The sequence below is a fragment of the Anopheles coluzzii genome, chromosome 2 (assembly GCF_943734685.1).
Source record: "Anopheles coluzzii chromosome 2, AcolN3, whole genome shotgun sequence".
Taxonomy (NCBI): domain Eukaryota; kingdom Metazoa; phylum Arthropoda; class Insecta; order Diptera; family Culicidae; genus Anopheles; species Anopheles coluzzii.
Window position 1 is genome coordinate 108,218,182 of NC_064670.1, and position 27,986 is coordinate 108,246,167.

At 44.2% G+C, this 27,986-nt stretch overlaps 4 protein-coding genes across 7 annotated transcripts; 2 read left to right on the forward strand and 2 right to left on the reverse strand.

Annotated features, from left to right (window-relative positions):
* Positions 1-8,144: 8,144 nt before the first annotated feature.
* Positions 8,145-9,258, reverse strand: LOC120950263 (uncharacterized). The gene has a single exon (XM_040368166.2). It carries the CDS (start codon positions 9,230-9,232, stop codon positions 8,150-8,152), a length of 1,083 nt encoding a protein of 360 aa, XP_040224100.2. The 5' UTR covers positions 9,233-9,258; the 3' UTR covers positions 8,145-8,149.
* A 6,957-nt stretch (positions 9,259-16,215) lies between these two features.
* On the reverse strand, positions 16,216-18,616 carry LOC120950944 (F-box/LRR-repeat protein 2-like). Of its 2 annotated transcripts, none has more exons than XM_049608050.1 (2): positions 18,447-18,616; positions 16,216-18,376 (listed from the first exon to the last, which is right to left on the reverse strand). In XM_049608050.1, the coding sequence occupies exon 2, from the start codon at positions 18,340-18,342 to the stop codon at positions 16,612-16,614; it is 1,731 nt and encodes a 576-aa protein (XP_049464007.1). In that variant the 5' UTR covers positions 18,343-18,376; positions 18,447-18,616; the 3' UTR covers positions 16,216-16,611. The 2 variants fall into 2 exon arrangements, with proteins under 2 accessions (XP_049464007.1, XP_040225304.2); XM_040369370.2 differs by having other exon boundaries at positions 16,216-18,373; positions 18,447-18,615.
* An 889-nt stretch (positions 18,617-19,505) lies between these two features.
* On the forward strand, positions 19,506-20,168 carry LOC120949350 (small integral membrane protein 12-A). Of its 2 annotated transcripts, none has more exons than XM_040366608.2 (3): positions 19,506-19,627; positions 19,689-19,863; positions 19,948-20,168. In XM_040366608.2, the coding sequence occupies exons 2-3, from the start codon at positions 19,734-19,736 to the stop codon at positions 20,082-20,084; spliced, it is 267 nt and encodes an 88-aa protein (XP_040222542.1). In that variant the 5' UTR covers positions 19,506-19,627; positions 19,689-19,733; the 3' UTR covers positions 20,085-20,168. The 2 variants fall into 2 exon arrangements, with proteins under 2 accessions (XP_040222542.1, XP_049464008.1); XM_049608051.1 differs by having other exon boundaries at positions 19,578-19,623.
* Positions 20,169-21,888: 1,720 nt separating this feature from the next.
* Positions 21,889-27,692, forward strand: LOC120951250 (one cut domain family member 3). Of its 2 annotated transcripts, XM_040369843.2 has the most exons (7): positions 21,889-22,279; positions 25,580-25,754; positions 26,270-26,457; positions 26,516-26,689; positions 26,823-27,041; positions 27,298-27,417; positions 27,493-27,692. In XM_040369843.2, exons 1-7 carry the CDS (start codon positions 22,202-22,204, stop codon positions 27,586-27,588), a joined length of 1,050 nt encoding a protein of 349 aa, XP_040225777.2. In that variant the 5' UTR covers positions 21,889-22,201; the 3' UTR covers positions 27,589-27,692. The 2 variants fall into 2 exon arrangements, with proteins under 2 accessions (XP_040225777.2, XP_040225778.2); XM_040369844.2 differs by lacking the exon at positions 26,823-27,041 and having other exon boundaries at positions 21,952-22,279.
* Positions 27,693-27,986: the final 294 nt, after the last annotated feature.

Genomic DNA, 27,986 nt, shown 5'->3' on the forward strand with positions numbered 1-27,986 from the left:
GCAACCTTGCCGGGTCAGGTAAACGTCCATTTTGTCCTGGAAAAAATAATCTTCCAATCCTGGAACATTGGAGTCATTCAAATGTGTCAAAGATAAATGTATACCCATCATTTTTGTCACTATTTTAGCTACATCAATGTCTATTCCTTGCACTTCGTTTTGTTCTGAACGATATGAATAAGGTCTTTTGTTGGTAACGATCGCTCTGAACGGTAGATTTTTTAACCGTGCTTTGAAGATTTCTTCAAAATTTACTGTTTTGTTTAGCAAAATGAACTTGTTTGATTTCATATATCCAACTTCCTTTACCTCACCTAGCTCAGAATAATGAATCACAACAACATACTTCATGATGTGTGCATAATCGAAGTAATGGTCAATCAGTAGGAGCGTTCTAGACAGCTCGCTGTTATAGCTTAAAAGAACTACAAATTTTACCAAATGATGATGCGAAGAGCCTGACAGTGCCGTTTGTAGACGCTGGTGCATTTTTTGCTAGATAAATACATACATTTCTTGAGCAAGTAAGCAACTACAACGAACAAACTATTACTCACCTCGTCAGTACCATCCAATTCGATGATCACAAGACGATTTTCACAGAAAAAGTTAGCTAAACCTTTTGTGCGATCAACTATGATCTTGAGATAAGTCAGTTTGCTAATACTCGATGCTATATACTCAGAAGCATCCCAATAGATAAGTGTATCTACATATCCCACGGTTCGAAAGGCTTGATGTGCTATATCCTCTATAACTTGCACGACGGGTTGAGCCAATCCTTCATTGAGAAAAAGTATGCCAAACAGTAGAGCACTGCGCCACCACATGTTGTCGAAATCCCGGTTGGCAGGGTTATGCATTACTTGTCATAGGTTGTTAGAATTTTTAGAATAACGTAGGTAATTGCTGCTCAAATAAATAATGGGTATCTCGTAAAACATCTGTAAGACGATTACAGTTAAATTGCAAGCAATTTGGAAATCTCTGTGTAGCGATGGCATACGATGGTAAATGCATGTGGCAAACATGTGATTAGTTAAACCGATGAGTTTGACCACTTAAAAACAAAATCTCCACGCTTCGTCCATCAGTTAGCTCATAATTCCAGTGACGTGCAGCCGATAAGGACATTCGCTGAACCTCGCACAAAGCTTCGACAACACCTCCAAAAGGTACATTTTAACCTTCCACAACGGGTCCTACAATACGCAGTAAAAGCTCGAGTTGAAGATTGATCCAAATGATAGTTCGTTGTCCAAGGCATCAGATGCGCAATTTTCGCCAATGAACGGTCATTCAAGTCGATTTTTTCCATTACCCTCGGTAGTGAACGTGTGGTTTTGCTAAAGCTTTTCTTGCAGTCGCACCGATACCACTAGTGTTAGATCGTTAAACAGTTGGATCATTCCATGGGATGCGCTCAACATGACGTTCGAAGCGAAGAATTGTTCCAATGTCTGTAGGTTCTGACCCAACACTTGCTACACAAACAGTGAAGAGTAAATCAAAGCTCTACGGAACAACATGGTGTCGTCAGAGTTTTGATATTTTTAAAACAAAAACAAAACATCAGATATTTAAGAATAAAATGATCGTATATTTGGTCAACACATAGAAAGACTTAGTTTCACACACAGACATATTTTTTCTTATTTGTGCCTGTTACATCTTTCATAGACAAAGGCGTAACTTACATTGTAATATGACATACATAGTTCGTGATATATTGAAATGATCCCATACATTTCGGTAAAAAAATCGAATTATAAGCACACAAATAATCTCTCAAGGCGATTTTGAAGATGCCTTAACATTATTCTGACCTTGTTGATAGCTATCTCTACTGCAAAGCATACCGCACTTAGTGTCCAGCCGTAAAATATACAGTAAAATACAGGAATCAGATCAGGCAACATTAGCACCGTAGATGAATCTCCTTCCAAACCTTTACTTGCCGGTCGCCATGCTTCATTCGTAAGCTTGTTAATGATGCCAGCAGCGTATAGCAGTTCTAGATGTTCCTTATACTTCATTTGAAATTTCGACCATTTTCCAAATATGTAGCACATGCTAGTCTCAAACAACGGCTCCTTCATGATGTAGAAATGGCTCGAATTGAATTTTGACTCATACGAAAGTTCGTTCTTCATCGCATCCCATCCATACTGCGTGATCAAATAAGCATAATCGGGGCTGTAAGTGTCAATTTCGTTTACAAACATTTGAGGTTGTTTGATCTTTTTTCGTAAACGCTGCCGTGTAGTGTCTGGTAGCTGATTAAAAAAGTGATTCATTATCTCAGGTACATTTAGCTTTATGTCCGTGGCAAAGAACTGCTCCAGTGTCTGTGGGTTTGCCTGATACCGCAGCTGTATCATGAACGATGTTACCTGTCCAAAGTACGCCTCGAGCAGAATAAACTTTAGAAACTCTATCGCCAATACCAACAGTGCCTTCAATCCATTTGTTTCCTGTTGATAACCAAATATTATCACCATGAGTATGTTTATATTATGACGTCTCCAGAAGACGTAGTTTAAAGTGCATGCTATTGTGATTGAGATGAGTAGCAAATACCACACTTGGGGACTGTATGGCTTGAAGAATTGAAGGTTTAAGTTTAACTTTTGCATTTTGGGCATCAAGATTCTCACACTGAACTTGTCCTGTAGATGTATTTGTGGATAAATCAATGTACGATTACAACCTCTACGCGTCAGATAAATGTCCATTTTCTTAAACGCTAATAAGTTAGCAATCATTCGATGTTCCCAGGCTTGAATACGTTTTATGTATAATGATACACCCATCTTTTGGGTGATGATTTTAGCAATTTCGATATCTAAGCCTACCAGCTTTCCTTGGTTTGACACATACGTGTATGGTAAACTGTCAATGATGATCGCCCGGAAGGGCTGATTTTTCAATCGTGCATTAAATATGGCCTCAAAGTCCGCCGTTTGGTTTAGCACAGTAAGCTCGTTGCCATTAAGAAAAGCCACCTTGCTTTTCATTTGTTCCATAGAGTTGTTGAACACAATGACGTAGCTCATGATGTATTTTTGTTCAAAATAATACTGAATTAAAAAAGTGAATCGTTTGATCACGCTATTGGTCACACTCAATACAACTACATACTTTGCTAAATGATAATTCTGGGTACCGGCAAATGCTAAGTTCAGCTGATTATAGAGAACTTTCTAGAAGAAAACGGTACATGATAATTAGTGTTATGCAAACCTCTTTAACTGGTATTCTTACTTCTTCAGAAGTTCTCAGCTCTATTATGACGAGACTATGCGCTAAACATGAATGTTTGAAACTAGAAGAACGATCAAATACTACCCTGGGATATGTAGATGTGTTGAGATTTGAGACTATCGAAGCCGACGCATCCCAATATATGAGTGTATTCACGTGTCCCTTCGTGTGAAACGCTCGGTGAACAATACGCTCCACTACTTGCACGGTCGATTGAGCCAACACTTGGTTCACCAACAGTAACCAAAGGGTCGATGCTTTACACCATAACATTTTGCTTTCACGAAAGTTAGGATCTTTTATAGACACAAATGTTTGAATAAAGAAAATTGCTCTACAAATAACTACTCAAACATCTAAACAAGTTTGATTGAAGCTGAGGGTTGCTAGCATCTGTTAGTGATCATTTAAATGTAGCAAATGATAAAAAATGAAAACAATTCCAAACAACAATTCCCGGCTTGAAAGTCCAGTATTTATAGCGTTTGTGCGTGTAACACGGATCGACCAGTGACCAGCAAGTGGCTCGGTAACGGTAAAACTGATTTAATTTGCTAAGACATTTTGTAGAACATATCACGGTGTGACAATTAAAACCAATCTGCTTGTAGTTTAATTATACAGTCACCTTAGTGATATGGCAGGTAGCGATATGGTGATTATTAAAGTGATAAATTAGTTCAGGTAGAAGATCAATTTCATTCGATAAATTAAAACCACGTCTGCAACTATGCACAGATACCAGAAAAACAAAAACAATTTTAATGTACGTTTAAAAAGGAATGCCAAATAAATTGTATTAGATTCAAGAATTTTTAAATAAATCAGTAAAAAAATGCTTTCAATATTGATTGCTTTCATTGAAGTTTAATTTAAATTAATGTAAAACTTGTAGTGATTTGTAAAACTCAAAATGGACTATAACACGGTAATAGTACTGAGCTAGAGCTTTTTATTTCTTTGTTTACAACGAAAATTACATGACCCATACAAAGACTCGCACTTCCGCTAGAGCATCGAAAAATGAAGGATGAATTATTGCATCAACATCCGTCCGGCTGGAGTTGAAAATAAACGGCCCAAACGAACGAACAATGAATAATGCTTGGACCGTTGCGAATCGTGCAAATCAGCGGTACGCCTGTACGTCCAGTGTGGATGTGTGTGTGCTTGTGTGTGCCAACAGAACGGCAATTTGTTTGATCTAAACTACCGCATGAGGTTAAACTGCGCACCTCGCAACCTAGCACTTTGTGCACACAAAATTGAACGCCAGTCAAATGCCATTTGTTTGAGGGTGCATCGATCGATCGGTAGGGCATGAGGTTTGTATGAGGTAATTTGTAGCCGAAGATTCCACCCGCTGCTGCTGCTGCTGCTGATGAAGATGGTGGTGGTGTGGGGATGCAGGGCCAACAGGACGATAGGCCGGTCGAACCAATGTTTGTCAAACACAAACGTCACCACCAAACCGGCACCGTTTCATATTCAAATGATGTGCAGTGATGTTGCAAGCGCGTTGCAAGTTGGCGAAGGCTCGAGGTGAGGTTCGCTTTTGGGGTTTGTGTTCGACCTGTCCCGGCATGCTTTATTGGAGCAACAGGACAAATCGGTCCAATATTTGAACCGACAAACACAATGTGCACAATCGAGTGGAGCATTTGGGAAGGTTATGGAATGCTTACGGGAAGGAGAATTTAAAATGCTAAATAACACAAAGTTATCACAAACAAAGTTGTTTAGTGTATCCATCACATTCAAGAAATTTGCCTACACCGTATAGCAAATTGTCTTACACCCAGATAAGTAGCTAATAATTAAAACGAAAGAGAACATTTCATTGGAATTGGATCCAATACAGGTAGAGGTCAGGCATTAACTATAAACTAATCTTGCAATTATTCTAACCATTTTGACTTTTCTTTAACTATCTTCCACCAGTTCTGAGGTGTCTGTCATCTTCCTCAGGGCTTTAAATGAGTGCTATTCTTTGCATTATACTCTACAAGCCTACAGGTCCTGGCCTGAGCTTTAGTAATGGGCAAAACGGCTCCGAAGCCGGAGCCGGCTCCGACCGGCTCCATAAAATTTCGGAGCCGGCTCCGGAGCCGGCTCCGCACCCACGGCTCCGGAGCCGGCTCCGCACCCACGGCTCCGGAGCCGGCTCCGCACCCACGGCTCCGGAACCGGCTCCGCTCCGACGGCTCCGCTCCAACGGCTCCGGAGCCGGTTTTAACACAAAGGACCAAAATAACTTTTTCATTCAAGTTTCAATCGAGAAAATCCGTAAATAGCGGAGTAGGTCATGCTTAAAAGAGTTTATCAAAAAAAACATCGATGACTTTTGAATATTGTTAAGAAAGGCGAGACCAACGAATGCTACACAACGTCATGCATGTCAATACTGCAATCACATCGTGTATTGGTTTCCACACGTGCGAGAAGATATATTCGTTTTTTTATTACGCTATCATACAATGATGTCTCTATTGAACCGTTAGTTCGGAGCCGTTGGTCTGGAGCCCTTGATTCGTCGCCGGCCCCGGAACGAAGGGCCTGAAGCCGGCTCCGCAGCCGTTGGAACGGAGCCGTGAGTGCAGAGCCGTTAGTCCGGAGCCGGCTCCGGAGCCGTTGGTGCGGTGCCGGCTCCGGAGCCGTCGGAGCGGAGCCGGCTCCGGGAAAAAGTCGGAGCCGGCTCCGGAGCCGTTAGTCCGGAGCCGGCTCCGGAGCCGTTTGGTGCGCTCCGAAACGCCCATCACTACTGAGCTTATTCCATGATAAATAAATGATCAAATCTAGAATGTACATTTCCGATTCAAAGTCGGAATTCAAAGATATTCCGATCTGAATGCTGCCTTTGATAGTGTGAATCACAAACTGATGGAAAATAAACTTCTGCACATAGGATACTTTTATGATACTGTTTAATGGATTAATTCTTACTTATCAAATCGTCGATACAGAGTCAAAATTGATAATGTTGTGTCTGAAGAATTCGTTAGTTTATCTGGAGTACCCCAAGGTAGTAACTTAGGCCCGTTGTTGTTTTTGCTGTTTAGCAACGATTTAACCACTTGTGTTTCATCCAATATTTGTTTAATGTCCATCCAATACTAACACCTTTGAGAGCAGTGGCGGATCTAACGGTAGGGAGAGTAGACGGTCGCCTGGGGCCCGGCCGACTTAGGGGCCCGTAGATCGCTAGTCTATCGCTAGTATGCCGTATGGACAGAGTACCAGCGACAAGGGCCCCCGGAAGGATGGCCGTTGGGGCCCCGAGGCCTATATGTCTGTGACGTATCGTAGGGGCCTCAAGTTTACTGTGAAATCTCCCAACCGAAGTGCCGTACCCCCAACACCATATACCATTTACAAGGGGCCTCAACTCGTCTTATCGCCTAGGGCCCCCGATACCCTTAATCCGCCACTGTTTGAGACGAGTTAGCGGTTTGCCAAGCTATAGGGACCGTTGTTTGTTATTAGTTCTTCAAATGCTTGAACATCGGCAAAAAGTAAATCAAAGTGTGTTTGTTAGTCAATTGAAAAAAAAAAAAGAATTGAATGCACCTTCTCTATTAGAAAAGCTTTACATTCATACACCTGCTAGAACACTTTGATCGCGTAATTTACTCTACACCGTACCTAGACGCACACTTTATAGATCTAACGATCCTTTATTATCAATGGTAAGGCTATTTAACGACTGGATTGATCATTTTGATTTTAATCTCTCGACTGATTCGTTTAAGTCGAGCCTCCTAATACTATTCAATTTCGGTGATAATAGTCGTTGATATGGGGAGTAGTCTGAAGCTTATCAATAAGTTAGTTTAATAAGTTGTCGTAGCACAAATATGCAGGACAATTATATATGAATAAATAAATAAATATTGAGAACATGGACCAACAAAGACTCCAAGCGACCATGTGATCGTGCGAACCCCATCATTGAATCAATAATCAAAGGAGTTACATACGTAACAAGAATACATAAGAAGGACAAGAGCAAAAACACACAATTGCATAGAATGATATGGTCTAAATATCAGTATCTAAAAGAATAGTATTGCTGTAACACATGTTGAGGCTCAAAATGATGAAAGATAGCCGAGTTTATATGAATTCACTCAATAAAAAATAAGAACGCTACAAACTCCACGAAAGTAGTGCGTATTCTCATAAATAAATCAATGCAAAACCTTCCGACGACCCAGCTCATAAAGTCCTTTTAAGTCGTCCACAAGAACAGAGGGGTAGACGTGGTAGACTCGGAACGAGGTGAAAGTATTGCCAATGCGACAACGGATTGACCGAAGAAGGCGCAAGACCGTGCGCTCGCTTGCTGCAGTCGAAGACCACAAAGTGGTAGTAGCGCCCAATTATGAAATAAGCATAAAACTCCATTCGCAATCAATCCTACCATGCAATTCAAACCCTCGCAATGTATACTTATCATCTACTATTTATGCAGCTCATCTGCTATTCACTCTGCCGCCCGAAACTGCTTAACCTTATGCATCGTTTTCCCGCCAAACTGTCGCATCAATCGATTCATTCTGTCTTTTACTGGGGAAAGTCAAACGCCTGTAATAACAATACCTTGGCGTACCAATTTATACAGGAAAGTATGTGGTTGCATAGAGCATAGAAAAAGAGAAAATGAGGTGTAAATAGAACTTGTTTCCAGATATTCACATTTAATCCCTTCTGATCGACATTAAACAGTTCAAATGTCGACTTGGGAAATAGCTTCTTGGAAGAAAATCGTCTAACGCTCATCTGCCTTTTCAACCATTTGCTTCCCTTGTTAGCTATCCCCAAACTGGGTACAATTTAAACACTTCCAAATTTAACTCTCCTAAAGCCACAACATCACCACTTCACGCTATCTTTTGATGCTCTCCGCGATGGCTTTCTGGGACAGAACTTTCCGATAGAATGGTACCGGCTCGTCAACAGCCTGCCGCTCAAACAGACCCTTCTCCACCAAAAACCGTGGCCGTGGCAGTGCCGGTCGCTCGACCAAATAGTCCACCAAATACTTGACCGAGCGCAGGTGCCAGATGTCACGGAACAGTCGCTTCAAACTCATCAAATCGTCCGGAACGTCTGGTCGCTCCACATCGCACCCGACCAGTGCATCGTCCTGCTTCCAACCGCTCCGCAACTCCTGCGGCAATCCACGCCCGAAAGCTGTCCTTCTAATGCCACCCCTTGCCAGCGCCCGGTCGTGCTCCACCAGCCCTGCAATACGGTTCTCCAGTGCCAGCTGCGGCAAGTTCCACTCCGTCGCCACCTGTCCCGGCACGGCCCGTATCTCCTTCGGTGCGATGCTGAGCGCCCGGGACGTTTCGTCGGCCGACTCGATCGAGAACAGTCGCTTCACCACGTCCGTCGTCAGGCTGGACCGGTCCGCGCCGAGCGTGTTCAGCCAGTCGACAAAGTCTTGCGCTCCCACGTCGATCAGCTGTTCGACCCGCTCGGCCGGCGGCCGGTCCGAGCAGCGTGGTTCCTGTTCGTGCAGCTTCGACCGCCACCGGACGCGGCCACGCGCTGGCTTCCGGAGAAAGTTTTCCATCCAATTTTCCACCCTCGGCGGAAGGGGTCGCGGTTTGGTGCGCGGGTCTATCGTCACCTGGACCGTGGTCGCTTTTTGCGCGGGAATTAGTGAGCCGAGTTCGTGGGACGGGCGGCTACTATCGCCGTCGGTTTGGCGGGTGGCAATGGACGAGGGCGGCTGAAAACGGGGCGGCACCGCCTGTATGCAATGCTTCGTCCTTTCACGCAGCGCCGGAGACAGGGTGCGGTCCATGGTGCGTTCGAGGGGATGCCGTTGGGCGGCCGCTTTCTGGCTTTGCTCGAACTCTTCCAGCATGCGACATCGTTCGTCCCGGTCGTCAGCTGCTGCTGGGTCGTTAAATTCGTACCTCGACGGGCCTATGCGGTGACGGGTGGTGCTGCGACTCATCTTCGTCGTCAGTGGCTGTATTTTGTTTGTTTGCATCGTTGCGAAGAGGGCTGCTGCGTAGCCAACTGGGATGATTTTTTATTCATAAAAAAGCATGCCTTTCTCTTAGCATGACTGCATCATCTGGTGTGGTGTTATCATGGACATTTCAGATTTAATCGTTAATGCACTTTCCCTTTCACATTTTTTTTATTTTAAACCATTTACTATCAATCGTTTACGTCCACATGGCACAGCCATTAACTCGTATGACTTAAAAACATGCCCGTTGTGATTTTAAGGCCCATGGGGACCGTCCCCCCTATAGCAAAGACTGACTATTCAGTTGCGTGGGTTGCTTTGAGCAGAAATTATCAGCCGTACCGGCGAACTCATTCGACGAGAAACATTCGTCGCTCATGAGTGGGCAGCGTTGTACCACTAGATTGGACAGAACAAAATCCATACGGTTTTCTAAATTTTGATCTAGAGGGCTATGAAATGAGTGAAAATGAGCGTCGCGGCGAACGTTCCCAGGAACGAACGAGTTCGCCGGTACGGCTGTATATTTTAGGGCCAAGACGGAAGGCACACCAGGAGAAGGCACGGGTGCAGGCATGTTTTCAAAATTTACCTCGATTTTTATCAGTTGCTCCTCAGTTTTCGCAACAAAATTGTTGAAGTAGAGCTCAACAATGTTGGTTCAGAAAAATCGAATGAGAAACAGCTGGGGGCCAACATGGCCAGCCAGTTAGGGGATTAGGGTATTATATCGACATTCCAATTTTCCGCCGAAAATCACCTCAAATGGTCGCATTGAGTTTTGGCGTCATTACTTGCCGCTGATGGACGATTTCTGCTTCCTGATATGTTTGTTTATGCTTTACAGATACTATTTCACTATTTGGCCGGTTGCATCGACCAAGTGAACTCAGCGTAGTAGCGACATTTCCCTCGATCTTCGGCCATTCGGAAAAGGGACATGCTTTAGATGCTATGATTGTGGTGTAATTTGCTTTTTTCATGTAAACTTTATAACGTGCAAACTATATAAATTAGAGAAAAATCTAAAAACTAATTCTGTTATCTGTAAAAAACTAATCTATAAATGTATGTTACATTCTTTAAAGGTACGTCGATGCTGTCCGACGTTGTAGGAGCTCACGCAACTGTCACATATACCAACGAAGCGTCCTAACACTTTGTTCTTCGAATAGTAAATGCGAGCCTTTCTGGCGTCACACAGTATCAATTCAATAATAATTCCTTTACGCTAACAAACAGGGTTTTCCAGGGGTTCTCATAGTTATAGGACACTTCCTAGCCTCTTTCCCATTGGAAGTGAAGTTCATACGTTGGAAATTGAACTCTATGGCACCCTTTTTGGACAGACTCGTTGGAAATTCCTATTGTATATGTCCAACAAGGATGCTAGAGAGTATAATTCCCATTACAATAAGTTCATTTCATGTAAGAAAGAGATTATAAAGTGTCCCACAGCTATGAGAACTGCTGGAAAACCCTGTATCGCCGCTGTTGTTTTAATATAAATCTATGATCGTTTACTATATCTTTCAATGAGATTAACAATTATTGCTTAAGTAATAAAGTTATATCAACAAATGACATTGTCACATAGTACATTGGATCATACAATAATATTTATATTACACCTCTGAATTGAGCAAAAGTGTTCATACTTTTACCAGCTACCATGCGCCTCCATCGCAAAATAAAATCTTAAAAAATAGTTTTATTTAAATATTTAGCGCCACTTGCAAGCGTTCGATAAACATTAATATTATACGTTTATCGATTGAGATAATAAATAATAAATAAAAAAAAGATATTTCACTAAAAATTGTAATATTTTGCAGTTTTCATTCGTAACTAAGACGAGAGAAACAGGAAAGCCCCTTCTACCCACAGTGAGGTGCATCGATAGGGTGGGAACAAAAAGGCCCTGCAACAAAAACAACAAACCAGCAAGCGATCTACCCCACCATCGAGCCAAACGAAGCGTATAGATAAAGCGACTATAAACCACTGCCTCTAGCAAATCAGGGTTCACTTTCCGCAATACATAGGCAGAGTATCCAACAATGAGATGGCTCAGCAAATGCAACAGCAAAACCAAAGCACAGCAGAGACAAGGTAGAAAGGTAGTACAGCAGAAGCAACAACGCAAAACAAAAAGCAAACAAAAAGTATGATAAATATTTGCATAAAAAATGCCACCGGAAGCACTTTTCGAAGAATGGCGCGACAGCGTGTCCAAAAAGCAAATGCAAAATAGAAGAGAGAAGAAACGGAACAAAAAAGAGATGGTAAAGTTTATTATGAGTTTCGGGCGAGACTTTGGGCACACTGGAGTTGAACACTTTTTTTTTCTCTGTATAGGAGTTTGTATTGCTTTATTTCCCGTCTGAGCTGTGTGTGTGGGGATTGTGTGCGGCTTAAAAAGAGAGAAACTAACAATTTACGGTTAGTTACTTTAAATCATTTCATTCATAAGCGACACAAGTGGATCCAAAGCTGCTGGCGTGTCGATGACAAAATTGTGTTATAAATTGGATTAAAATGAAACACACGATGCAAATGATACTTTACGGTTGTTCCTCCTATTCATTCCGAGTCACGTGCAAAACTGTGCAAACTAAATACCTTCAAATGTAAATAACGATGGTTCCTCGTTTTTTGTTTCGATTTTAAACATTTTTCATCCGAAGAAAGAAATACCCAACTTTATAACTTTTTCGATCATTTTCCCTGTCCATCAAACGTGTCAAGAAGCGCACGCTCGAGCTCGACCAGGAGACAACCGGGATGGAGGGTAGGATCGATTCACATTTTCACAACTTCTCACCTTGGCAGGGGGGGGGATGGCAGCGTATACACACACACCCCGCGCTGGCGCTGTGCAGACAAAGTTTTATCTATATGGCCAAAGTTCGTGCCGAATTGGCCACTTACCATCGATTCCACACCGACATCCGGCGGCACTTTTTGACACCTTTACACGATGGGCGCCCATATACACACACAGACAGCACAGACAACTTTTCACCAGCAGCACGTTTCCATTTCCAACCGAGTGTGTCCAATACGGTGCTCGAAAGGCGTACGAGGCGTGTAATGGTGCACTACGCTTTCTTGGTAGCACTTGATTCTTTCGAGTGTGCCCTCGAAACCCTTCCTTTTCATACTTTACTACCCCTGTTGGGGAATCAGAGAAGGGAATCAAAGGTGAGTGAATGTAATTTTATACCACACACATGTGCTGAAATGCTTCGAGGTGTAAATGAAACAAAAAAAGTCTGTATTTAGCGTAGAGTATGGTTTTAGTTTAATTACACTCAGATTGATGATTGATGTATTGACAAACGCTTCGCAATCATAACATTGATTTTAGTTTGTAGTATCAATCAGCTTAATTGTTTTTTACTTTCAGTTATTAAAATTCCATGCTTCCAACGATGAACGACTTCAGTTCAGTACGGTGCACCACAATGAACACGACGGTTCTATTCTCTGTTCTGCTTGCAGGACTCCTTCAAAGCGTTTCGAACAAACATTCCTCGCTGTATGCAACAGTGGGAAGACTGGCCAAAGAAGCATACAGCTCACGATATCATAGTGTAGTACAGGTGTATGCTGTAGGCATTCCCGATGAAGCGTTTGGTGAGTGGAACGCGTATGGACCGATGATAAGCCTGCAGGATCCTTACACAATCCGTTGGAAGCTGGAAAACGCATTTGTTATCGTGAAAATGTCTATGGTAAGTGTTGAGAAAATGCTTCAATTGGATTATTTAGAGTAAAAGTGTATTGGTATTGGTAGTGACGAAGGATCAAGCTGAAATCTGTTCGGCATTTCGGTTCTTTTTTGAGACGTTTTATATTCATTTTCACTCATTTCATCATCATATTGTAGTAATGTTTGCATCTTGAACCATCCAACATATTCATGTTCTTATTGTAGCTCAAACTCACTAAATTCGTTTGCCAAAGTTCATAATAAGCGATCGCTCCTGATCATCAACTTCTGCTGATGAGTTGCGAGTTGCTAGTAAGGAGAGCGAGAGTTAAAGCATTTATTGTGACATACTTATTAAATTAATTACTTAACTTACAAATGATTTTAATCGTTATTTGTACATTACATGATTCTACGGATGAACACTCTGAGTAAGAGTGTTTGGTGAAGTTGACTCCTAGAAAAGATTGGATGGATTCAACTCAGCATGAAGATTTATTATTGGCCTGTTATATTACTCAATTTTTTGTGTTAAATCTAAAACGATTAAGTCGCTTGCCGTTACATATAGTGAGTTTAATCGCATTGGAATTGTTAAACGGTTTATGGTGAATCTTCAAAGAGTGATTTCAAAATGAGCATCTCTCTAGGCACTTCCTTAGACTGGTTCATGCTAATGAATCTACCCGAGAATTGGAGTTTAGTTAGCATCAGTTCCAAGGCTTATACGGAGTAAGGATCAGTTCCAGAAAGAAGATCTATTCAATCATCTGAATGAGTTCAGTGTCCGTTTCTGGGTTGGGATGTATAAGATATCAATTTGAATACTCCTATATAGGTCACCTGACAGGGGCGGATTCAGCAGTAAGCAAACTAAATGGTCTCGTGAGATCCCCAGGATTTAAGGGGCTTCCGAGAAAAGGAATCCACAAGTAAATTTGCTTCTCAATGGATAGGATTTCTTCATACGACAAGTTGCTCGACACTTCAGATAGTTTCGTGTTGATCCAGCTACATTCGTGTTGATCCGCCACTGGGCCCTGAGTAGTGATGAACCTACGACTCCGATCCGAATATTGTTAGTCCGGCTCTCACTCCTGCAAAACCGAAATGAATAATTTAACTCAGAGTCGGAGAAAACTGAAGTCGGAGTCGTACGAAGTCGCTTGGATTCGAAGTCAGAGTCGTCCTTAGTCGGAGTCATTCGGAGTCTTAGTCGTTCGAAGTTGGATTCATCCTGAGTCACCAGAATCATCCAGAGTTGCCCGGAGTCGGTGAGAAGGTCAGAAGGTGCTTTACTTGTCCACTTCGCAAACAGGCCTTTGTTTCTAATAATAGCTTAACGACGACATCAATACTTTGTGGCAGCATCCACGACTCCCGTCGACTCCAACTCTCGACGACTCCGACACCTGATGACTCAGACTCCGGACGACTTCGAACGGCTCCTACCTTCCGGAGTCGGTTCCAAAATTTTCTGAATTCGATCGAAGATGACTCCGGATTATTGCCAACTTTCATTAGTCCTGAGGTAAAGTAGGTCCCGTATAAGTAACTAGAATCGGAAAAGTGAGTGATCAATTTCAGAATTCGGATAGGTTTAGTAATACCAACTACTTCTTTTCCATGTGAGATCAATTTTTTTCTAATCCTTTAATCCTTGTTTTAATAATCTTCTGCTACTCATTACAGTATCTAACACTCAACGTACTAAGTGCCATTCTATCACACGCACGAGATGTTGAAAAGGTTTTCCTCGCAGTAATAATAGATTCCCCGCCTAGTCATCACACCCTCAAACAGCTTACAGGAATGCTACTTAAACGAGGACTTCTGAACTACTGCATCATTCACACCAACACCCACGGAATTGAGCCTTCCCTATTAAAGTACGACACGATCGCGAACCACTTCCAATCGCACGATCTGAACACTTCAATCGAGCTACTATTTCCACCATTCCTCCGAACGTTAGAAGGCCACAAACTGAACGCCCTACTCTCCGACAACTACCCTTACGCCTACCTACTGTCCTCTGTCTGGGAAGGGGTAGACGCTTACATACTAACACTAGCAAGAGATCGCTTCCGTTTCGAGGTCCAACTCATCAATATGGCCATCAATCGACAGAATGCCCTCCACCGGATGGATCTGATCCGTCAGCGGCTCGAAAACGGCACGATCGACATTCACATGCCCCGGGCACATGTGTCCCGCTCGTACCTCAACGTCGATGTAGCGGCCGCCTACGAGTGGGAAGCATTGGTACTTGTAGTTCCCAAATCGGACCAGCTAAACCTGACCAACATTATGCTGCAACCCTTCACGATCGAAGTGTGGACGATCGTACTTGCCTACCTGCTGGTCCGACAAATGATCAAACTGTTTTCCTTCTTCAAACGCCGCTGTAATCGATTCACTCTCAAGAAGACGCTCACATGTCGCTGGTCTTTTGGTTCGTTCGGCAGCCTGACCACAGTAGGGGTGGAGCTGGTGTCTTTCCTGCTGATCGAAGCGTACCTCGCGAAGATTACCGAGTTTCTCCTCTACTGCCGCTTTCGGTCCGATCCGCAAACGTTGGATGAGTTCTTTCGCTCCACCATTCCCGTCCTCGTACCGGAGTACATGGATCCGCTGGTGGAAGCGCTTGGCCCGACCGTTGCTGCCAACTTTCACGCCAAACTGATCCGCCCAGATGAGTATGCCAAGCGGGCGGCAAGCTGTTGCGCTCGGATCCACACCCTGCCGCGGGCCGAGTATGTCGTGCGGATGGGCAAGTACTTCGATGCCACGCTGGGCCGCAAGCAGCTGTACATTCTGCCGGAGCAGCTGACGATAATACCGATGAGCTATCTGCTGGGGAGTAATTTTGCCTTCAAGAACTCGTTCGAGCTGTTCCTGCTGGCCGTGCACGAGAGTGGGCTGATCGGGCGGTACGTGACCGCTCATCGCAAGGACATGGCAATGATGGAGCGGAACTTTTTCACCAAAGGTTGGCTCACGCTGGCCGATCTGTTGCCACTGTTTGTGCTGGTTGGGGCGGGTTGGTGCTGCAGTTTCGCTGCTTTCCTGTCGGAAGTGTTTGGGGTGCGCTTTAATCGATATTGGGCTAGGAAACGTGTCCGTCCCTTTGTCGCCGAATGAACGATGTATTAAATGTCTAATTTACTTTAAAATTAACCTCTAACAAAATGATAAAGCAATAAATGGAGGTCCAAAAACTGGGATTAAAACCACGCTACATGCATTTAATTTGTATAAATAAGTTGAAAACCAACGTTTACTTTATTGCTTGTCGTTTTTTTTTCGCAGTAAATGGGGTAAAACGAAACGAAACGGCCCCCTCTAGAGCACATCTAAGAATATTTTAAAAAGAATCCTCTATCTGCACTATTCACGATATATGCGTCATAAAAGTCAAATTTAACTAGTCGGCTAATGTTAATCGTATTTCAATCTCACGCCTTCCGTACTTTACACGCCAATCAGAAAATGTGCAAAAACAAAAACACCTTCACTAGCGGTGTTGTGGTTTTTTCCTGTTCGAAAAACGATCCAATTGGAAACTTTCGCTCCAAACGGTTTTGCTGATTATTGTTCCTGCACTCGCCCCCTCGAAAAAAGGCTCTTGCGTCTCTTGCCCTCACACATGCAGCGACCGTATCGTCCGCACCGTCCGTAACCGTGCCTTGCCCTCCTCGCTCAGCTGCGGACAGTTGAGCGCGTTCAGCCACACCAGGCTGCGGCAGTGCCGCACGATATGTTCCACCGACTGGTCGGTGATCGCTTTACAGCTCTCGAGATTGAGCAGCCGCAGGCTGTGCAGATCGCGGCACAGGTACAGCACGGCTTGATCACAGATACGCTTGCACGCGTCCACCAGCACGTACTCCAGATGGGGACAGTCACGCACGAGCGACGCAATGCCCGCCTCCGTCACGTGCAGCCCCCGCAGATCGATCTTCTTCAGCAGCGGGAACTGCAGCGCCATCAGCGCCTGATCGGACAGATCCCGGCAGTGGCTCAGGTTAAGGTAGCACAGCTTGCGCAGGTTCGCGATCGGGTAGAACCGTATCCGCTCGAACGGCATCACGATCGTGTCGAACACGTCCCGGTTGAAGAAGCTATCCCCAATATCGATCGTGCGCTGCAGATTCAGATACTCCAGCCCCTTCAGGTGCGAAAACGCCAGCTGCAGATCGTGTATGTTCTCGTACGTGCACTGGTACAGCGTGAGGCTGCGGATGTTCGGGCAGCGCTCGAAAAACCGTGGCAGCGTGTTGCGCGAAAACATTGCCGCCGACACGAACAGCTTCTCGAGGGCGGGGTTTTCGTACGCGCTCAGGTCGAGATTGCCCTTCAGCTGCGTCGCGTCCGTTATCTTCAGATAGTTGAGCTGCGGCATGTTGGCCAGAAACGACCGGTGCAGATTGGTGATGCGGGCGACCCGCAGCTTGATGCGCTTCATCTGCGGCAGAAAGGCACTGAGGGCTTGCAGGAACTGTTCGCTCGCGGAGAACAGGTTTTCCAAGTTGAGGTGCACGATCGTGGGCTGCAACCGAGCGAGCAGCAGGATGTCGTTCTCCTTGATGGCGAAGCACGATTTCAGCGACACCTTGCGCAACCGCAGCTGCTCGATGCGCCCGATCTGCTGCAGTATCACGCCGGTCGCCTTCGTGTAGCTGAGCGTGATCGCCTCCAGGGTGGCCCGCAGCGTCGCGACGAAGCTGATCAGCTCTTCGCCCCACCGCTCGTACGAGGAAAAGGTGAGCTTGATCGCTTTCAGGTTCGGGCAGATGCGCTTGAACAGGTGGAACAGCGCGTCGTACACGAACGAGGACCGTATCGTGAGCGTGTGCAACCGCTCCAGGCGGAAGTCGATCGGTGTGTCGTAGATGAGGTGGTCGTCAAGCTTGATCGATTTGATCGTCAGGGAGCGCAGATTGTCGCGCGTGCACCGCAGCACGCCCACCAGCGTTTGGCCGTTGATTGTGCAGTCGCTGAGCGACAGTTCCGCCAGCTGGCTGCCGATCGTTCGCCACAGCACCGGGGCGGGTGCGACCGTGCACGTCTTGAGGCACACTTTCTCGAACGTGCTGCGCGTGCCGCCCAGCACCCGGCACTGTTCGCAACCGTCCTCTATCCGGAAGTTGCGCAGGGACAGCACGAACCGACTCATCAGCGTACGGTTGCTAATCACTATCTCGTACCAGTGTCGGCAGGTTTGGCGCACCGAGGCCAGATCGGGCACGCGTAGGTGGTGAAAGATGGCCGTCAACACCTCGGTCGGCAGTGACTGGATGGTGGTGGTGCTGGGAGTTGTGGTGGTAGTGCCCCCAGTGGGGACCGACTCGACGGAAGGCGATTCATCCATCGCACCGAGACGACGATGGCGACGGCGACTGCTGCTGGGAAAGTGGGGGAAAACAGTGAACTTGTTGGACTCTTTCCCCTTACGAGGACTACACTCTCACTTACCCTCGCGACTGAACAACGCAATGATGGTGGTGCGGAGAAAGTGTCGGGAAATCGGAAAAACGGAATTGCAACAGAAACAGCACGATTGAATAATACGAAACAAAGAGACGCAAAAAGGAGAACGAAAGTTGTTGTTTTCAATCGCAATTTTTTCCCCCTTCCAGATTTTTCCCGTACAACATGGCGAGGGCTTTTGACGTTCGAAAATCGCTGCATCTCGCTCATTTTCGCAAGCCGTCCTTTACTCACAGTGCTCGTTTCGAGGTGTGCTACCGTGATGTGTATGTTCTCGCTCTTTGTGTCATGCCATCTCTTTCGCGCATGTGAACGTAAAACGTAAACAAACTCGGTGGTTGATGTGAATGTGGAGTGAACAATTTTGTCTTACTTTTTACCCTTTTTCGTGTAATTTTTATATTTCAGATCTATTGATAATGTTGTGCTACGAGTGCGTGAAGCTGTAGCGGTTTATTTTGAATGACCAATAGGCTGCACCAGTGTTACAGTGTATGCTATCCTACAAATGTTATGTGTTATTTTAAAGACAAAGGCGATGTGTGGCGGAACCAAACCGGAAATGCCACATCACTCAATAAACTATTTGGTCTGCCAATTTTGCAGGATAATAAGGAACGAATAGGCATCAGTGAACACATGCTCTCACGATGTCATACACCGCTATGTATATCGAGGTTACCTCCAATATGTTCCATAAGTATTGTAGCGCGCGAGCTATGGTCAACATCAACATGTTGTTGCCTTCGGTCGTCGATGCCATGACAATTTTTGTGTATGAGCAAGTGAGACGGCGGAGCGCAGATGCTTATATGTAGGATGTAGTACTCCGTGAGTTCAATGAGGGGGGGGGATGTAGTGGAGTGTATTCATTTTTTTGGCCATTTAATTTCGTCCACCAACACAATGGCACAAGCGCGAGCATTTTTGGCTGCCATCTTAAACCTTCAAAAACCCTCGCTCAAAACATCAAAAACCGTCACAACTGCTTACAAAAAGCATCGCCAGCGAGGGAAATTCGCATCGAATTGGAGCGTTGGCGAGCTCATGACAACCGGTTTTTGGCCTGCGGGCCCACCAGCTGATTGTCAACAAACAAACGTCAGCCACAAACCGGATTGAAATCAAAACAAACCAGAAAACAAAAAAAGGCTATTTAATCGTAGGTTCGTGCTCGCAAAAGTGTGCGAAAATATTTAACTAACTATTCTATGTGCTTCTTTTCAGTGTTTAATTATTTCTAAACCATCAAGCTAGCATTAGACGCGCACCATGTGGCCACTGATTATGCAATTCATGCGGTCCAACGCTGCCTACATCACGCTCCCGATAGCCACATTAGTTGGCGTGATAGGGTACAACATCGAGAGTCTCCTTTCCGACAAATATACTCCATACAGCCGTAAGATAGAAACGCTCCTGAACACCTACATGAAGTTCAGTATGATGCAAATGTTTACGCTAAATCTACAAACCCCATTTTCAGCTTCCATCCAGGAGAAGCGAGCAGAACGAATTACGGACGACGAGAGGCTGAAAGCGGCGACCGATGTGGAAAAGCTAGTCTACAAGGAGAATGTACTTGGGCGAAATCTTTCGCCTTCACTAGAGAAAGGAAAGTAGAATTAGAAAGAGCTGCTTGTTAAGTTTGTAGTCGTACGAGGAAAATATGCAATAAACCTGAGCGTCCATAACAAGGTAAAGGTATGTATGTATGCGTTGTATATGTAAAAATTATTTATGAAAATAAGGGGAAAGAATGAGAAATTATCTCTTGAACATATGTTCTTCAATTTCACAATTTGCTGAGAAGATTTTAGAAACTGTCATACAACACGCTGTATGACAGAGTGGCCACACGTTGACGTCTGTGCTACGGTATTGGGCTATGACACACTGGCCTCGTTTATGATATACTTAAAAAATCTTATATTTATTTAAATAAGTAAACTGGCTAGTTAAGAGATTTATCGTTGCATAATTGCTATTTAAAATAGCTATAAAACCAATTTTATTTTATTTATGAATTAATTTAACAATTTATACTTTACGAAAAATATCCTTGCAAAACTGCTGCAAAGGATTATCACATCCTTACTTTCATTACTTTCATGTAAAATCCAATAAACTTGTTACTTTTTGTTCCTTTAAAAATAAAACTTCAGAACAAAATGAGATCTTCGTTTGTAGATTGAAGGAAGAAGTCTTTCAACTGCTTTACCGGGGTTTAACATACTGTGATATATGCTAACGCAATTTCGTACATCACGAACAATCAGTTTTCGCGATTCATTGACTCCGAATAGAGTAGACTAGTAACGTTCATAAAATCTGCAAGGAAAATTGCTGGAGGTTGATAACCTAAAGAAATCACCCAATGCTTGGATACTTTAATGTGTTTATAGCTATTACTTATTATTGGATGCAGCGCAGGACAACCTCATCAATGGGCTACATGATACATTAGATTAAATGGGCTGGAAATAACCTTCATAAGGAAGAGAATCCTTCATAAGGAAAAACTGTCTCTACAGGGCACACAAAAAATGTGCAAACTCGTTGAATCCTCCTTTTGTTAGGTTTTTAGGATTTTATTTAATAAAACTATGTTTGTTACATCCGTTTTGTCGAAAAAACGTATCCATTGCAAATTATATTTGACGGACAAATTGAATTATTCATTGATGAAAAAGAAACATTATTTAAAAAAAGGTTAAATGATTATTTACATGCTCATGAAAACTTAAATTAAATATAATACCTATAATAGTAATAAGAGGATACATCAAAGCATTTCTTGCATGATCAAGCAATTGGCAGAGTGAATCCTATCAATAACCAGTGCCATTATAATGAACGCGTCAAAAGGTTCTAGAAATAAACCCAGTCCTAGTGATAAAAATAAGCGCAACGGCATCTCTTTCTCTGGATGGCAGGTATGCTCCATTCATCAGAAATTGCTTTCCAGTAAAGCAAACTGCGTGAAAGATCAACTGCCCTAGCAAAAATTAAGAGCCCACCCCAAACGTGACGTCAGCCGCTGTACAAACACAAAAAAGAACGATCCAAATCCACTCAAAAGCTCCGCTGCGGTACGAGATTTGATGCGTGCCAAAATGTAGACAATCATTCTGCTCAATATTTACGCGCCTGTGCAGTCGCCGGGCCTCGCCAACAGGTGTACTCTTAGCGTCTCTAAAACCCCCTTGGGTTCCATCTACCCAGGGGAGCGGAGGGAGGGAGGCCCATCTTTGATTGAACCAGTTTTTGCGCCTTTGCAAACGACCTATCCATTTCCTAAAACCAGCCCTGCACAGACAAACCAGCTACGCAAGGGAACAGGTTGCGACAAAGGATTGGGCTGTTCTTTGCACCCGTGTGGAAGGTGGCAAACACTGCTTTTTGTTTAATGTTGCTGCCGATGGCTCTCGCCCCTGATGGTAAGCCAAACTAAGGCTCCGACGTCATTATCCTCGCAGCCGTGCTCATATCGATTCCACTCCACCGCGACCGACCGACCGGCGCAAAGTCACCGGAACGAAACGCCCTTAAGAGTGTATAGCCCGCGAGCATCTCGCACCAGTGCGAGTCGATCATTCGAGCGCGCAACATCTGATCTGAGTAGAATAGCTGGGACCGCTCGCAGCGAACAACCCGGACGCACCGGATTTTTTTTTGTGTGTGACAAAAGTGTACCAGTGTGAAGTGGAAGTGTCGCATCAGAACATTTTAACCAAGCTATGAAGCCTACTACCAGCTCGATCGCTTTGCTGATCCTCGTGATCGTACAGTGCACTCTGGCCAGCCCAGTACCTCAAGTAAGTTGTTTGTGTGTGTGGGGTTTTTCTGTTTTTTTATTCATTTGTTTCTGTGTCACGCATGAGATACGATCAGTTTCGATTTGCTAGAATGGACAGTGAGTTTGATATGACGTTTGTCGTGAGGTATTTTTTCAAAACTTGAAGCACTGTGTCGTCGTTTGAAAATCGTGAGACGCATTACGATGTGAAGCCACTTTGTGCAGACGGCAGCGAATTGCAAAGATCGATCCATTTCATTACCATACAAAAGCCATAGCAAGGGTGAAGTGTGAGCATTTTTGTATTCCCTTAATGCGGGTTTTTTTTCCCTCGCTTCTCTCAGTAGGATCGTGTCCTATATCAGAAAGTGCTGCCATGAATTAATATCATTGTTCGCAGTGATGACACCCTTTGGGAGGTGGAAAATACCATACTGTAAATACAATATGTATGCTTGGCAAGAGGTAGTTACGAGTGTTTTCAACTGTCGTTAACGCGTGATTCATGATAGGTGTGTTAGTACAATAATTATAGGGGCGGGAGTAAGATGAACCTTCGGGATCGTTGGTGATCGTGATGCTTCTACTTGATCTCTAATTTCTAAGTGTAAAACGAAACAAAAACAAAGAAGTTTCTAATAATTACAAGACTTTTTAATACAAAAAAACAACGATGCTCATGATCAATTCGTCATGACTTGTCAGAAATCATTTTTAAACGATTGTTTTTCTCAAGAAATGCTTAGTCATAGCTTACGCCCTATGCCACACGTCATGTTAAATCATTCACAATTTTTTTTTTTGGTTTTAAATTTCGAATCTTCACCTTGCCCCATGGCGCATTAGAAACAAAGTCATCGAACAAAAACCCACACCGACAAAATAAGTTTTCTTATCCAATCAGCGCAAAGGACGCACCAAAAGCGGTTCGCTTCACAGTTCGCTGCCCTTCTGCAGAAAGCTGATAAAAAAAAAATCATCTGAGGATGATGTTGGCATCGGTTCGTTTTTTTGTTTTTTTGCTACTTCCACATGGAAGGCTAAATTACATGGCTAGGTGGGCTAATCGCCTTTTTCTACAGGTGTCTGTTTCACCGCAGGAAGTCTCACTTTGCGTTACAACGCTTCAGAATCCACTCTCGCGAACAAAGCGAAAATGGCAATGTAAGAAAATGGGATGAAAAAGCAACTTATCTGCTACTACTACTACTACCATCCCGAAAAGCACCAATGAAAAAAAAGCTTCCCCTTCTAAACCAGTTCTCGCCCAAGCGTTCTACGGCGTTCCGGTTCCGATGAGGGGAAAGTGTCCCATGGAAGACATGGCAGACGCGGGCGATAGCGCTTCACAACCAATATGAGGAGTATTTAAATTTGTGCTAAAACAAACCGGTGACACTGTTTAAGGTCTACTTTCTGCGGGATCTGCCTTTTTTTGGGGAGTGATGATGCGAACCACCGTACGATTGTTTGAATAATGCATGAGCTTTAGGGATGAGTCTGTGTTGTGAACTGGTTTGTGTGTGTGTGACAGAGAGAGAATAATAATGCTAAAAACAGTTCCAGCCTCCAAAGCACTTTTACTGGTTGGCTGCAAAGAGCCGCTACAACGAAAGACTTAAACGCGCGCACCCGCGAAACAAAGGCGACGAACCTTCCTATGAGGCACGCTGTATATCGGTATCGCCGGTTGGTCGCTATCACGCACCGTGGTTGCAGTTGCTAGCGGTTGGCCCGAAATAAAAGTAAAAGTTGCCTCTCCTTTGCAGCCTGGCAGGAAATAGATCATGGTACAAGCTTGGTGGCATTACACTTGACATTGACCATCGCTTACTGTTCGATGGTCGTTGTTCGATGCAGCATCTCTCTCGGCGGCTTTGAGCTGTGTTTTGAGGGATTTTCCTTAACACTTAGTTAGTTAGTGACGCGTTCGGTGAATCAACTGATCTCATAGTACCTTGTTTTTTGTTCATTATTTACTGTCTCTGTAATCCGAGTAATTAAACCATTCCGATCTAACGCTTGCTGCCGGCCGTTCTGACCTTTGCTCCTACTACGTGTTCCCCGCTGTGTTGCGATGCTTCTAGATGAATCAATCCTTCATTAGCTTCTGTAACACTTCCAATCTTTTCCGTGCGTTTCTTTCCGTGTACTTAAAGAGTCACAAAAACAAAAACGTTCTTGAAGGTCATTTTATAGGTGAGCCGTTTTTTTTTGTATTTCTTCTACCCCTATTACACCTCGCATCTCTTATTGATTAGTTTCAGCAAACGGGTCATGCAATCAACTACGATTTACTCGTCTTCCTGACTGAGCTTGTTGTTTGCTTTTTGTTTTCCGATGCTAGTAGAAAATAAAACTACAAGCGGTACAAATACTTGGCAGGCAATCGTCGTGACGGTTGAGAGAATTTTTCAGAGAATATTAAACATAGGCCTGGGAAGTAGCCGCATTCAGGCATGGGCAGAGAATGGCACAAGTTTCTACATATGTATGAGAATGTATGTGACGTGCAGGATAGATAAAACCTCCGCCAGTAATGCTAAATGTTGCTAAAACAGGTTTGCGCAGAGAGAGAGACGATGGTTGAGCTTACGTTCCATTATGCCTCCTTGCTCAAAGAAACCAGTCACAAGTGTGATCCTTTTTTCAGACCATCTAAGGAAGAATACTGCAGCTCAAATTACTGCAAAGGAATAGCTTCATATGAATGAAATTGTCAATTTATTCGGTTTTTGGAATCTTTGAACTTACGAAACAGCAATCATCTTCCTCTCTTTTCACCGTAATTTGCTTAATAAATTGCCAGTTTTCGATTCTCCCTCCCTCGAGTGGGAGTTTCCAGTGTCTCAAACAAGTTTGTTTATGCATACGAAGTCATCGCCAGACCGAGAAACTCCTCAAGTGGCAGAAGCTTTGCAAAAAAAAAAGCTGCGACACTGATCATTCCCCCTCTCCAACAGCGCCATTTGTGCTGCACCCTTGGTACCCTCCCGGACACGTCACACAGATTGCGATTTATCAGAATCAAGATCGTGGAATTCATGCACGTCTAGCGTAGAGCTCGATCGAACACACTACCGCGTGGTGACGCGTGCGACACGGTGACGCTCGGCCCGGTAGAACGATCAATTATCATGTGATGCGATCAGTGCACCGTTGTTCGTTTCGTGCTTACTATTAATGATTTGATTGTGTAATATCGCACCCGAGAAAGATATCAAAACTGGATGTTGCCAATGCTCTTTTCCTCCCTCCTGTTCCTCCAAATACTGATACGCCCCGTGCTTGTTCCGGTTTCACATCTCTGTTTTTGCAGTTTCTCACCTTCCGCGATGGGAAGTTTGGCGTCAACTTTGGCGGCTACCATGCGGAGGCCGGTTTGGGCGGTCTGCTGACGGGCAACAGCGCACACGGCGGTTTGTCTGCTTCGGCCGGCACGCCCCACGGTCAGCAGGCCGGTGCCGGCATCGGCGGACTGCTCGGCGGCAACGGTAACGGCGTGTTGGGTGGCTTCTTGGGCGCTTTCGCACGGTCGCCGGGCTATTACTAATCGCACGCACTATTTTCTACTCTACCGTCCCGCTGTGTGACGGTGCATGCTGACGACACACACAAACGAACACGTAGATGCACACAAAGAACTACCGGTTTGTGTAGAACAGGCATCCGAAAGTTGTGAAATGTTGTTTTTTTTTAATAAACTAAATGTATTTGTCGCTTTGTTTTGAATTGTTAAATCACTAACTGCATGCTCTTAACGTGTGTTTCTGCTAACTCGTAAATGTGCACAAATAAAATGCTAACCGCTCTAGAATTAAGCTGCCTAACCTTGAATGTGTTTTTGTTTGTTTGTGCTTAATCCGAGACGCACTAGATTTAACCACACAACAAACAACTAAACACACGGCAAGTAGATCGGCATCGGTTGCACGGGAAAAGGGGAATGATAACTAATCCAACCCTTTTAGAAGGTCAATGGCTTACCGGAAGAAACGACCATTCTCAGAACGGACCGCGGGCGGAGCGTACGCAGGAGCGACGGCCGGACATGGCGTTGGAGCTAGTGCTGCCATCGGCGGTGGACTCGATGGTGCAGGCGGTGCTGGAGGTGCCGGGGCCGAATCGCACGCCGGAGGAGTGAGCAAAAAGGTCGTCCGACTGGGCCAAACGAACCAGGGTGCTCCACCAACGGAGGTAAGAAAGGAGACACCTTGCTCGGACTGTTTTTGAACCGTTTGCTCTGCTTGAAAAGGTCGTAATTTCGAAGGAAACCGGAGCTCACCATCAAGGAAACTTTGAGCGTATCGACGATCATCACGTGAAGGAGGTGCACACCGAGCTGAGAGCGCCAGCACCGCAGCCTGCCCCGGAGCACTCCTTCCGCAAGACGATCTACAAGAAGAAAGTGATAAGCCACCCGCATAAGGTAATGTAGAATACAAGGCTCCCTTTTACTCCCTAAAATGTGAGGAAATGTGAACTCAAAATTGGTTTGCCCAAAATTTAACACCACACAAAACAAACACACCCGCGCAACATGATCTTTCCTGATTGTCTAGGTCGTCGTACACGAAACACATCACACCGGAGGGCCTCCACCGCTCGACCTTACTCGATTCTTCGACTTTCAATCATTCACCAACCTGGGGGCACAGTTTGCTCATCCTGCACCACTGCCACCACCACCACCACCACCACCAGCGGCACCGATCGTACAAAAGACGTTTGTGAAGGAGGTGTCCTATCAGCCGATCCAAACCCCTACATACCATAAAGAGGTACAGCCACCACCAGATTGGATTCGATCGCTTTCCATCTGCCATGCAGAGCATCATTTTTAGAACTTTCCCGTTTTAATTCATCACCGCTTACGCTTGTACATCTTCATGCCACAAAGCCCACACTACACACACACATACACTGCAACATCATTGTGAATATGTTCATTTGATTCGATTGGCACACCGTTTATGACCATAACAGGACCATCAAATAGCTTTGGTAATCAATATCATCCTTCCAAAACCGTTTCAGATTCACACTCGCATCGATTCGTCCAACGGGCATAGCGGTGGACACAGTGGTGCATCCTCCAGCACGCACGTCGTTGCAAGCTCGACCCACAATTCAAACTTCTGGAACGATATCTTCAACGTACGTTGGGCTCATTTCATGCTTATGCCCTTTAATTCCTATTAGCTAATTTAAATTGTTATTTTATACCTACAGATTCCAATCTCTACCCTGACCGCGGTTAATCAGCTTTTGAACAACAAAGCCGGCAGTGGAAGTCTGCACGTGGAAAAGCGCATAGAGCATCATTAAATGTACCGCTCTGAGGATGGTGCATGATCAGTACTTTTTGGACTACTTGTGTCAAGTAAAATGGTCTTCACATTAAATACACGTTACAAAAGTTGTAACAAAAAATAATTGTGTCTGTTAGTTGATGCTAATTTCAAACGAAAGAAAACACGAATGTTGTAGGTTAGCAATTGAATAATTGTTTATTGTTAAGGTAAAGTTAAAATTTAGCTCTCACTAATCATAGATTTGTTGTGAAATTTAAATGCAGAAAAAAGTTAATGAACTTGTATGATTCTTTGAAGTTTGTATTACGGTAAATTTTGAGCTATTTTTTTAGTTCATGTGATTATTTGTTATACTTGCAAATCCTCGGAATATAAAGATACTTTATAGTTCATTATTTTATTCTAAACAAA